The sequence below is a fragment of the Branchiostoma lanceolatum genome, chromosome 15, assembly GCF_035083965.1.
Source record: "Branchiostoma lanceolatum isolate klBraLanc5 chromosome 15, klBraLanc5.hap2, whole genome shotgun sequence".
NCBI classification, from domain to species: domain Eukaryota; kingdom Metazoa; phylum Chordata; class Leptocardii; order Amphioxiformes; family Branchiostomatidae; genus Branchiostoma; species Branchiostoma lanceolatum.
In genome coordinates, this window is record NC_089736.1 from 10,309,143 (window position 1) to 10,322,739 (window position 13,597).

The following is a 13,597-nucleotide window of genomic DNA, read 5'->3' on the forward strand; positions in this document are numbered from 1 at the left end:
TAATTACCATAGGTTCTGAGTACGTGCTGCTTACCTGTGGAAGTCCGAAGACGGCTGAGAATACCCAGCAGAGCAGGAGGACACGTTTTGGCTTGTACACGGTCCTCGTCACGGCAGACATGGGGTGGCAGATGGCCGTGTAGCGGTCCAGAGCCGAGCCGACAAGAACGAACGACGAAGCATATAGACTCGTCAACTGGAGGTACTAGAGAAAACAGACGGGTTTTGTTAATGTGCTTTAAAACGGTTTTATTTTTGTAGGTGAACAATGCTTTTTCACATTGTGCTACCAGAATCATGGTATGATAAGTCAGTGTGTCATATCTTATACAATAACTGCTGGCCCATAGCCACATTTTCAGCTTCATGTCTCAATTGAGTAGTGCATCCAATTGTAAAATGTTAACTTTAAAACTTTGAATGAAATCAACAAACTAAACACAATACAGAACGAGATGCACTTTCCCCTGCGTATGTACGCGTGTGATGATGATGATGACAATAGCAATAATTTGTAGTAAGAGTAACAAAGATTTTGAAATGCTTCATCGAAGATGAGTTTATTTTTGAAACTTTATGGAGGTTCACACCAGATTCCCGGAAATACTATGGTCCTCACCTTGACAACTCTACACAGGAAGTCCCCTGCCAGGAAACGGTCGGTCGCGTCCCAGATGAGTTGGGGCAGAATGTTGAACAGAGCCACGGTCAGATCCGCGATGCTGCGGGATAAAACAATTCAGAAGAATGTCATCACATTGATAAAGAAAGGCAGGAACATGAAATAATGAACGGCATTACAGATGTAAACAATTAACAATACAGGGTTAACGTTGATGAAGGTTAGACATCCAGGTAATGAGATACGCCAAAAATAGTTTCTCAAGCAACAGCGGATGCTGTCTTAAACGTCTGTTTCAAAATTTTATCCAGTTGCTTGAGTAACTATTTTTGGCAAATACAGTGTTTAGATAAGGGAGAAAATTTTGTTCATCCAAAGATACGTGGGCGTTTTGGTAGCTTTTGATTTGACGATTTATTACATAGTTATATGCGGTTAAATGTACCGTACGGCAGTAGCAAAGGAATAGAGTTAAACACACGGGCATCATACACATATAATCACAACCAGGGTGCTATATTCCTTTTGAATATAGATAAGGAGACTCCACACACTCCATGAACTCCAAATCTGACCCATAGTTACTCAGATCATTGCCTGCCATGTAAGAATATTTGTGAATGATGCGTTCACCCTAATAGGAGATAGAAGAATCCAATACTGCCCTGTGAGGCGTAATAATTGTGAATAAAGGGGCTCGAAGAGAACGTGCTGTTGAGATACTATGGGGGTTAGACCTGAGTATACTTTGAAGATGATAGATTTACTCAGACAGGAACAAATCCAGCTATAACTCACACAGCGGTAGTTTAGTGGAGTGGAAGGGTAGAGCTATAACATCATCACCACGGCTTTATACGTGCCTCTGACCATGTTTTTCACGCGTCAGAGGAGGTAGCAAGCTAGTCAGAGCATCACATGTAAATTCTTACCTCTCGTGTAAAAGCTCAATGCCACCATGCAAGTACTGTACCTGCATCCTCACTAGATAGCTTTTAACAACGCTTACAGTTAGATGTGCAAAGGTTAGTTGTGACTTGTCATTTAGTCACTGTTAACACTACGGTACTATATCCAACTGCTGTCGCGCCGCGTGCCTGCGAACCGGTGTGTTACGCTGAGGGGCGGTTATACCCTCTATTTAGATACAGATTAATAAACAGATACGGGAAAGCTTTATAAGCCGTGCGTGCTCCTTTGTAGTACCAACTTCCGCCGGTGCGGCTCGCTTGTGGGTGGTGCTCTGTAGTGCCGACTACCACTGGGCCGCTTGCTTGCCGGCGGTGCTCGTTGCTTTGTTTTGCCGCCTACAATGACTACGGCGGAAGCCACCGACTACCGCTCGCGTGCCGGCCTTTTTTGTGGGCAGGAACAGGCAATTTGGGCGGTAAAGTGGCTTAGTGGCTTTGTACAAACATGTAATACCGTCTTTGCTTCTAACTTCTAACCTTTAGATCCGAGTTACTATAGGATGTAGTTTGACCAAATCCAATACAATTCACCGGAATATAGTATAAAGAGCTATACAGTTATGCATTATTTATACTACTGAGTGAATGGTAAATGATTTGGGTAATTTGGACTTCTATAAAATTTTTGGAATCATATAATTACAATACGTTGATGAAGGTTATACATCCAATGTGATGCGCCAAATGACAGTAACTGAAGCAACTGGATAGAATTTTGAAACAGACGTTTCAGACAGCATCCACTGTCTTTCCGCAGACAGCATCCGCAGTCACTGACAAAAGATAGCGGATGCTGTCTGGAACGTCTGTTTCGAAATTTGATCCAGTTGCTTGAATAACAGTCATTTGGCGTACACGATTACAATGTATTCAAATAACTGACTCCCACCTTGCTATTACAAATGTATGATGCGCCCCATTTATGCATAAAATTATTAATAATGATTCTAAAGCTCAAGAATTCCTGATAAGGGTTCAATTTGCCATGATGCAGCTGTAATATTCCAGACTGGAATATAAGCTGAATTTTTTTCATAACTGTTAATTTGACCAAAAATACTGTTTATATCATCAAATTGCAGAAACAATAGTCTGCACATCTAGAATGCAAGGGCGAAAACACTGCGGTATCCAATACATTTCCTAAACTAGCTGAAGCTTTTATTAATATCATACCCGGTCTGTTGATTGTACCTTCTTGTCAAACTGTTAAAGATTCTATTACACAGGTGCCTCCGTTACCCCGGTTGAAATTACGTTTTCATTAGTGTGTTGATTTTGCGGTAATCCAAGTCCTTAAAATCCTCAACATTCATACTGATGTACATCAGAGAAGATGAAAATGTAATTCCATCTCTTATGAAAACATACCGTTGGCATTGACACTGTAACTAACACGCGCAATGAACGGGTTCATTTACATATTTCAAGACGTAAATGTAATATCTACAAAAATGTTACACTTTATTGATTTTGATCTGCAAAATATTCGCAGATCCTAGTACGCCAGCTCCAACGAGGTTATTTCCATTAGACGTTCTACTTTACGTGCAAGAACACTGTCTCAGGCACGCTAGGTGCTCAGGGTTGTGTGCCAATGCGTACTTTCAGCAGTAAACTACCGCATAGAAACCACCCTTATCTATTCATACTAAAAGGGATCTAAACCGCATCGACTGGGAGCCTGTGTGGTGTCGTTAGATCAAAGCTGAGTCTTTCGTGAATCTAAATTTTCCACCATACGACACGTATCAATAACCATCTAGGAACTGTCTACGACTAATACCCTGTCACCTCTAATGTCCCCGTGTCGTGACTTCTCATATGATCACTACCAGTACCATGTATGTATTATTAAATCACAGTTTTTGTATTCAAACTCTGAATGCGGTAAAACGTTTCAAGACATCTGGCAGTATTAACGTTGGCCTCGTTGAGTACTTTCAAGGTCCTGGAGACCTTGACCAACCTTAATTATCGTGCCTGAAAAGCAGTTCAGTTGCCATGGCCATGGCTCATGTCACGGTCATTATCATGATCATGGCAGTATAACTGCCACATAGATATCACCCTTATCGAATCATAGTAATAAAAAGGATCTAAAACCGCTTCGACTGGGAGCCTGTGTGGTGTCGTTAGAACAAAATTGAGTCTTTATTGAATCTAAATTTTACACCATACGGCACGTATCATTGAGAACCATCTAGGAACTGTCTACGACTAATACCCTGTCACTTCTAATGTCCCCGTGTCGTGACTTCTCATATGATTACTACCGTGTATGTATTGATAAACCACAGTTTATTAATTTAAACTTGGAATGCGGTAAAAAGCTTCAAAACATCTGGCAGTATTAACGTCGGCCTCGTTGATTACTTTCAAGGTCCTGAAGGCCTTGACCAATCAGAGACTATGATCCAGACCTTTCTCGGCCTTGGTCAACGTTGAAATGAAACACTAGATTATGTCGTGCGGGTACGTTTTGATTAAATGTGCGTATCAAAATGCTATCATGCCCCTAGGTACGCAGTAGATGGAATCTATCCGTCAACCTCGTCAGCAAAGCCCGTAAAAATACGGTTTCATTAGTGTTACTGATCCTATAGTATTCAGAGACTCCTAAAACGACGCCTTTACTTAATCAGTGTCTTCTTGCTCCTTCATTTCGCTAGAATAATCGATGCATCAATTCCACAATTCGGTTTATGCAATGAATCAGCAGTTAAGTTGAACCTAGCCCCTTTAGAATATAAAGTCTATTAAAAGAGGTTCTCGCATTCGAGCAATCCAAGTGCACCATGTCTAAACAAATATTTAGTCAGTATAAGATTGTGTTATGAACATCTTATTTTAGGATGGAGAAGGGAATGATTGAGAGGGGAAGGGAGAATTAGAAAGAAGGAATGAATAGGTATAAATCGATGAAACTTGCAAGACAGCAATACAGCATTTGAGACAGAATGACATATCTATGATATTTGTTCTAACGTATGGCAAATAGACTGAATGACTTATATCTATGACGCATTTGTTCTAGCGTGTGGCAAAACGATTCAGGTTATTAATAAGCAACATGCGGTATCTCTCTACAGGATGAATTCTCTAAATCATCTTGTCTGAAAAGAGGCAGTTTTCCTGATCACCCCTACATGGCATTAAATAGCTCATGTCACGGACATCAACCGTTGCATTGATCCAGGGGTGAAAAGTGCATCACAACAATTAGGGACGGTCTATTAATTCATGGAAAAGGCTATATGTTAAACACTGCATTGCCTTTTAATACACGGCTTCGTTACATAAATGTACATCGTAAATGTAAACTGTATACGAAGTGATCTTTCACGGCTGGAGTAATTACTCTGCCTTGTGAATGTTGCAAATATGTATTTCTTACGCCAACAATAGTTATTCAAGCAACTGGATAAACTTTTAAACAGTCAGACGTTTCAGACAGCATCCGCTATCATTCGTCAGTGACTAAGGAAAGGACTGGGAAACCAGGTTTTATACCAAAACTCTATTTTGGGCGCATCCTATTACCTGGATGTCTAATCTTCATCAACGATGTATTTCTTGCTCTTTGCTAAGTATTCACGATTCATCAAAAGCTAGAAAATAGGATAAGGTATAGTCTGTCGTAACCCCTGAAGTATGTTGATGCGCAAACGAACTATTTCTCTGTTATTGACTAAGCAATGAAATGGGAGAAAATTGTTAATTTCGGTTAGGCACATGCATTATAGAAGACTACAGCGGTCGATATAGAGCCCAGATTCCCCTCTGCGCGGTTCATGAACTAATAATAACATTGGTTGGAAGATATATTAGTACTAACAGCTGCCGAGTGGGCTCGATATGCTTGGGTTCGCTGACTGGGTGGTTTTCTATAGTTACTACAACTAATAACGGTGCATCAAAACAACTAGCCAACCAACTTGATAGTTGATTGGCTAGTTGTTTTGGTTTCTATATCAAAGCAACTAGCCAACCAACATGCTTGTTGGTTGGCTAGTTGTTTTGATTGTTTTGATTCCTATATCAAAGCAACTAGCCAACCAACATGCTTGTTGGTTGGTTGGCTAGTTGTTTTGATTGATAGCTTTGATATTAACGTATTGATGTTTCGTCCCATGGCTTTTAGACCGCCCATCAGTATTTTAAATACTGTATATTTTATAGTCTTCAGTCTATCGATTTTCTGCAGTTGTCCCCGCGTCGTTACGTTTTTGGCCAACTCCCTCAATCATTTCTCATCAGCGTTCTTGCAGATTGCCACGGATTAATCTTCTTAAGGGTGTCACTTATTTGAGGCAAACGTTAAGGTGGTGGGGTTGGAGGCAGTGTAAGGCAGGGTATTGTCCCAAGGGGACCGTGATATATTACTGCAAATGAAATGTTAAGCCTTGGATTATATTACGCCCAGAGATCACGTTATACGGGGATTGTCGTTCGCATTCATGCTTGTCATGACTGCAATATGGGGTTGAACGAGTGAGTGAAGAGCTTAGAACCTGACCTTACTATACCCTCTTATATAAGAAAGCTATGGCAGTATTTATCAACGACTGGGGCACAGAGGGAGGCACGATATAATGCGAGACACACGGATTGATTTTAGATATTTCATGGGATGAAAAATGTAGCATCCCATTCCAGCATTATCCCGTAGAGCAGCCTTCATCTAAATGGACTGCCTCTGTCATTGAACCAAGAAGGGTGCCAAAACTAAAATGAACCTGCAACGCTATCAAGACTTATCTCTTTCAAAACAGGGCTGCAATAGGGATTATTGAAATCCCTATGCTTTGAACCTTTTGGGAAATACTTTAGATGGAAATCTTAGAAAGTTTTCCCTCGCAGTGCTACAAATTCTAGAGTAGCGTTGTGTAACAATCCGTATCGAAGGGGGAAGGATGGAGAAGGGTCTTGTCAGTAGATCGAGCAAACGTCAAGACAGTATATGAGAATAAAGGAGTCGATTGCGTAGAACAAGCCTAATGTCATTCCTGGTCGTAAACATATTCTCTGCTACGCACTATGTTAAGTATTAGAAATGTAAGGCTTTACACGTAAAACAAAAAAGGAAGGTGGTAGTGCATGTTACTTATTAAGTAAATCGTCTCGCTAAGGTAGATATGATATGATAAAGAATAAGAAACTTTAAAACATGCTCACTTACCTCTTGTTACATCCTCCGTCAACTCTCATTAAGATAATATTGCATAACAAAAGGAAACATTTTTAATCAGAAAGAATTGATTGATCAAACATTACCAGAGGTTGGCAAGGAAGAGATGCATCCTCCTGTGATGAGTGCGACTCCGGTAGATGTCGGCGAGAACGTAACTGTTCCCCGTCAGGGCCAGGAAGAACAGCACGCCGAGAACACCGATCTCGACCGCCGCTAGCGTCTCGTCCCGCTCGCCGCTTCTGGTGAGCAACGGCAACGTCTCGTTGGTCGCGTTGCCGGAGTAGTTAAAGGGGATGGGCTCCCAGTGGGAGTTGATGTCCAGGTCGTCGCCTGCCATGTTCGCGACTCTAACTTCTCTACCCCCCTGCTGTGCCGTGGGAATATGTTCTGAAGTCGCGATGCTGTGGACCTTGTTGTTAAGGATGAGGGCTCGCACTAGGCCTACACCAGCCAAGAAGCTGTTTAACTGGCCAGAGGTGCTTAGTGCGTGTGTACGGAGGACCAATCACAACGCCAGGTACCATCCATTCATGGTACATGACGTGACAAGCTTAGAGGGAACCTCGTTAGGAAGAAGTCTTTGAAGGAAAGCGCTGGTTGGTGAACGTCATATCTTACGTCAACAGTCGGCAATTAACATAGGTAGAGGTGGTGAACAATTATTTTTCCTTATGCCAATGTCATTTTCATTCATGTACGCACGTTTTGTTTTTATTCACGAAAACGTGCGCGCATGATTATCTATATGCCCCCACCATATTCAAATTTTGGAATAACTAAAACTGCATCTGGACCACCCCTGACGAATTCATATAATGGACTAACCCTGAGTGACGCACAGCGTCAGTGATAGTCTTTCCTCTAGGAAAACCGTTAAGCCATTAAAGCGCGAAGTATTATTCCCGTTTTTGACTTTATCATCCCAATGCCCTCGATATTGGATAAAATGATTAAATCATTAAACTGTGGTTACGTGTAAGCCACTAGAGAATCTTAGCGTTAAGATGATTTAGTAGCCCTCAAATGCCACATTCCTGTCTACGTTACTGGTCGCATTTGAGGAAAATAACAATGAACCTGAGACTTTGATACCCTCTTTGGCTGGAAATCTATCAAACAACAGCAGCTATGCATATCTATAAAACCAGGGAAGAAGATTTGGTTTCAATATTGAGGAATGAGATTTATGCATAAGTTGCGTTACATTATTAATTTATAAATACAGCATTCAAGCTTTCACTGGTACTAATAATTGCTGCATATTGCTAAAATCAACTGATCATATACATGATCTTGATACTCCATTGACTATTTTCTCGATACGTACGTATGATAACCACTGATATCTAGATGTAGGTATGCTTATTAATATATTTGTGTAATCTCTGTAGATACAGACGCACTCGCTAAACATTATTATTCGAAACAACCGGACCTGGCTGTCTCTCGTGTCACTACAAGGAGGAGATGTAATTACCTGAATTTCCGCAGTGTGCCCAATCGTATCATTAAGTGTCATTAGCGACAGCGCGAAAACACCGTCTAACAATCAGGCAGATATGAATATATACAGCATGCGGTAGCAGACAGGGCTGCCCTTGGCACGGGGGTCGACATGCCTCATTATGCACATCCGGGTTTCTCAGAATTGCGGCTCCTCTTCACGATAAAACTCAACTTTAGTTTGGGCTGGAGTTACTGAGTTAGAATCTCCAGATGTTGTAACCTTGGGAAATGTACTTTACATGAATTCCCTCACTCGACTCAGGTGTAGATGAGTACCTAGCTTCGGACGTCCCTCGGATAGGATGTTAAGTTTAAATGGAGGTCCGTGTTTGAGGAGAGCCACGAGCACGTTCAAGAAGCCACCATTGTTACCTAAGATGGTAGGGGTCCATCGCAATGTGAGTGGATGGAATAAATCTTTCAAGACATGCAGCTTGTACTCCTCAGTACAAACTCCGTGTGTTTCGCCATGAGGCTGTTTAGTAGTAATAATAGTCCACTGTTTTCTGCTGCTGCAGTAGTTGAAACATCCTGCAGCCGCATTCAGTCTTCCTTCAGTCCCTTCCACTTTGTCCGATTCACTGCGAGCTTCCTTAGCTCTCGTAAATTTCTGTTTACCAGGTATACAATACAAGCAATGTTATTTTTTGATAAATCTCCGTCCTTAGCTGTTGTTTTTCTCACATTGCCATGTAGACCTTTATTCGTTCGTCGTTGGACATATCTTGGTCTAAGTCTCCACAAGACCTATTTGTTTGACGGCAAATTGAAGTGTGATCAGTTAAAAGTCTTTCAGTGATCTTTCAATTATTTTCAAAATCTTTTACTGATCTTTAAGGATCACAAAGATGTTCAAATGATCTTTCAATGATCTAAAAGCTTTTCCAGTGATCTTGCAATGGTTTTCAAGGTCTTCCAAATATTTCTATGGTATTTTAAAGGCTTTTCAATGGTCACCTAGCTCTTCTAATGATCTTTTGATGATCTTCATGGTCTTTCAAAGATCTTTCAAGGTTTGCTAATGATGTCTCAAATCTCTCTCCATTATCTGTCGATACCAATGAACATCCCTAAACAGACGGGGGGCGATACAGACTACTGACGTCACCCTTCCGCTCAAGTCACGTGACATAGGCCTAGTCGAAAGTTTGCTGCTAAATGCTTTATATTGTGTACGGAAATAAAGTGTAGAAGTTAACTTCAATGACCATTTGTTTTTGTTTTTATTGGCGGTTACCAGATTCCCAACAGCCTCTATACATGTCCTGCGGGAATTAGTCTTTCCTTGGAGATGTAAAAGACAGTGACTTTTGTACGTGCTGCTATGGTTATACCATGAAATCCTGCAAACGTGACTCTTATACGTGCAAACGTGACTTCTTTATTTGAGTTGTATGTAGATTTCTATGCATGTTTCAATAGCATTTCAAATGCAATGACTTTCTTTGCGCACGGTTTGTCGATGAATTATGCAGTTTTAATATTCGTTAAAATTTCAGCCAACCAAGCTACAGTAGCCACTCGGTGCAGTACTTACCCGTTTACCTTTAAAGCCATCAATTCTTGCTGTTGCCAACTCTAGACGTAAAACACAAAATCTCTTAGTCCACATCCTTGCAGGCTATCAATAAGATATAAGCCAATTAGTCCCAGTCTTGCATTTAAGTGGAGTTAACCTTTAGCTTTGTGGCTGAACCAGGATTGATCCCTTAAAAACGCCTCTAACGCACAGAGGAACAACGTTATGACTTTGGTGTCTATGACGACAAAAAATGCAGAATAAAGTTTGAACGAAAACGTTTGATTGATTGATTGATTGATTGATGGATTGATTGATTGATTGATTTTAGCAGCTTTTAACACGAGCAAATATGCAAATAGGCAAAACTTGAAATATAGTACTAGTAAAATGGCCCTATAACTCCCACCCTATATGGACCATTTATTATTACCTGCATTTTTCAGAGCCTGTCCCAGTACACAAAACAATATAACTATATCATGATATGATATCATCATGCTTAATTGAACTGGAGTGGCATTATATCACCACCTGTGGGAGAGATATGCAAACGTTGAAACTCAATTGTTCTGAAAACGAATGTACGTTTTTGTGATGTCATATGAATAGTGCTCCATATAATTATGAATAACCTAACGCTGTGTGTATCTTGCGCATGCGTGCGCAGTTACTTTGATATCACAATGATTGTGGTTTTTAACGTTCTAGTTTTGAGTTAGATTTATTATTTGATGTACTGTTTCATTTTGGTGGTGGATTCATTGAACTTAGCCCCCGTTGCAGACTCCTCCCGGCTGTTTTCTTTTTCAATTTACAGTTTTATTATTACGTTTTCTTTTTCGTATTGCTGGCCGACATTAAGAAAAAAATGTAATAATAAAACTGTATCTTGAAAAAGGAAACAGCCGGAAGGAGTCTGAAACGGAGGCTAAGTTCAATGAACCTACCACCAAAATGAAACACTACATCGTACATTGAACTGTCGATACTTAAAGTACCTGCGAGAGACTAAGTGAAATTTAGGACGTGTTCAAAATAGCAAAGGCTTTTGAAACAACGTGCAAAGTCGAAAGCTCCTTTTAAGCTGGTAAGGCTTTGGGAATAAGATGATTTCCTGTTTTTCAGCTATTGGCGTAGAGACCGTACAGTACGTAGGATTTACTTACTAGCGGAGAGAGTGAAATAACTTTATCATAATCCCACCTTTTATATGGACTTACACAAGAGTTCATTGACTGTGTGCCGGTCTTTACTTCGCTGCAATAATGTTGGTCTGTTTTACATTCACAGTAAGCTTAAGAATTCATGTTAATTGTTAAAGTTAACTTTAATGCTGATATCATTTGTCCATACCAACTTAGCTCATTAAAAGGTTCATACAGTTGTTTTTGGAATGAGGATTTCAGGGCTACAATAACCAACGGACACATTTTTTTGGCATTACATTCAGTGCCTTCTCCCACGAAGTGGTCATTGGTTCCCACCGGTATACCGTGATCATTGAAAATTTGTATTTTTTTAAACATTTCATCTTCAGTCGCAGGTATACCTGAAAAAAGGACCTGTCCAGACAAAACAAGTAATAGTATGTTTATTGTTGACGTGTCCCTACTCGATCCTTTCACCTCATAGGCCATATTGTCTCCTCATAAAATATGATAACTGTTACGATTCAGGGTACCGGTCCGTGTACAACCAAATCCAGACATGACCATCCTATCACTGGAAGAACACAGAATCGATATGCAATTCCCCGAAGATACCCCAGTTCACGAAGTAGGGGATCTTTTATTCAGAGTACCACCTGGTGGTGGCGCGGTGTCGATGGCCTTGGAGCGAGATCGAAAACATACGCTAATGCATATGGCGCTCCACTTTATCCAAAAATCCGGTCCCAAAATGCAGGAATTACCAGTCGCCTTTAAGTGTTTGTAATTGTTTATAGCAACAAATGAGTACAAAGATTAATTTCCAGCCTGAAAGTATCCGCCACCTGTGTGCACATTATCGGCAGAGACCCTACCATATGTCGCCCACAGAGAGAAGTTTTGGATTCGACCGTAAGTAAAGCGTGGTGATATCAACAAACTATCTAACGTTGGGTAACATAAATTCGGGATTTTTCCGATAATGGTTGACCGAAATCAATCTAGCAGAACAATAAACCATCCTTTTTTCTATTATTCTGTCAGTATCATGTACTATCTTTGCACTAATCATATATATGGTAGATTTTGTCTCTAGTCGTGCTGACACCATAATATTTCAACTTGAAACAACCGTCCGCCGCACGCACAATGACGGTGCTGTCGGACAGGGGTGCACATTAATTCGGGAGAGAAGATTCGTCTTGAATATCTTACCGCTAATCACATTTTATACAGCAGCTATTCGTTCCATCCTTGGCTTGAGGAGAGTGCTATGGATATAGACGTGTCCAAGTAAAAAAAATACACGAAAAAACGGCCGCACCGCACACATCAGGCCTTTGCTAACATCCCGTTTGTTGAGTAAGTAGAACGTCACTCAAAGTCGATCCCCACCGTCACGGCAACGCGTTCATTATTCATGGCAAGTTAGCTGGATGCCGTAGCAATGGTTATACTACTATGTCCATGTGTTCCTTGTTGTGTTAGGAGCAAACTTTGAGGAAAATATCGTCTTCAGTCCACTATCACACGCAACATCTAGACAAAAAAGTGTTCCTCACAAACCTTTTGTCCTCTGCTTGACGACAGGATTCTGGGTAATAATATGGCGGCGGGAAAATACACGTGCCGTAGGTTGTAGCAACAAAGAGGAGTTTTGATGATTGATCACACTTAGAATCCAGTTGCAGGTTAGCAAAAGAGATTGTAATAAGTTGTCTTGTAAATAATTGTGTTTAGCAGGCAGGAGATGTGACATTTGTCTTATAAACCAGCGAACAACCGTGCAGTGTGAGTCTCCCACGAAGCCCCCAGACTCTGTCAATAAGGGACAGAGAGTTTTTGACGTCGCCAACTTCTAATGCATGGTTATCGAAGCTTTTCAGACAGTGTTCTGAATGCGTTAGTCTGTCAAGTTTGCATTTCTAGCGGTATTACTGATGTTGCATCTAGCACATATCCCTAAATACCCCGTTTCCGAAAAATCCCGAATTTAAGTACCCCACGAATTTATGTTACCCAACGTTATATCTGTACTACACACACAAACGCGCGCACACACACAGATAAACACACATACACATAAAACACATATACACACACACACACACGCACACACACACACACACACACACACACACATACATGCACAAGAAACCTCTACACTCACACACATGTACCTACACGCATGCACACACACACACATACACACACGAACAAACAAGCAAACAAATGGGAATCCCAGAAACACTCACACTGAGCAGCAAAAAATTAAATAATGGGGTTGAGAGAGCGCCAGCCTCCGCTGCGCCCTGTTATTGATTCACCACGACGGCTCATCTGTTCCCCTCGCAGTTGACATGCCGTAATGTACTGTACATTTATTTTCCTGTTTCGGCACGGCGTTGGCTCTTGGCTTATCATGGAGGTTGAACGTGGTGAATGCTTGTGATAATGTGTTGAAGACAAAAAACAAACAGTGCCAAAGAATTACAAACCTGTACTTTGTCTAGATATATATATGAAGGGGGAAATCCAAACACTCCGCGTGGTTAGTGCCAGGTAAGTCTGGTTTTGTTTGCTTCTTGCAACCGTTACCAGACTTTTACAAGCTTCTTGCAACCGTTACCAAAC

At 40.9% G+C, this 13,597-nt stretch overlaps 1 protein-coding gene and 1 long non-coding RNA gene across 2 annotated transcripts in view; one reads left to right on the top strand and one right to left on the bottom strand.

The window, feature by feature from the left end:
* The window catches only part of LOC136420906 (oxytocin receptor-like), a 30,967-nt gene extending 23,749 nt beyond the window's left edge, over nt 1-7,218 (bottom strand). The window contains exons 1-3 of the mRNA XM_066408025.1: nt 6,871-7,218; nt 620-722; nt 35-205 (exon numbers count right to left, since the gene is read on the bottom strand). Of these exons, the coding sequence (XP_066264122.1) occupies nt 35-205; nt 620-722; nt 6,871-7,124 (528 nt within the window). The 5' untranslated portion in view covers nt 7,125-7,218. The remainder of the gene's footprint in view (nt 1-34; nt 206-619; nt 723-6,870) is intronic.
* The window catches only part of LOC136420836 (uncharacterized), a 50,983-nt gene that overhangs the window by 27,793 nt on the left and 9,593 nt on the right, over nt 1-13,597 (top strand). The gene's annotated exons all lie outside the window — the stretch shown is intronic.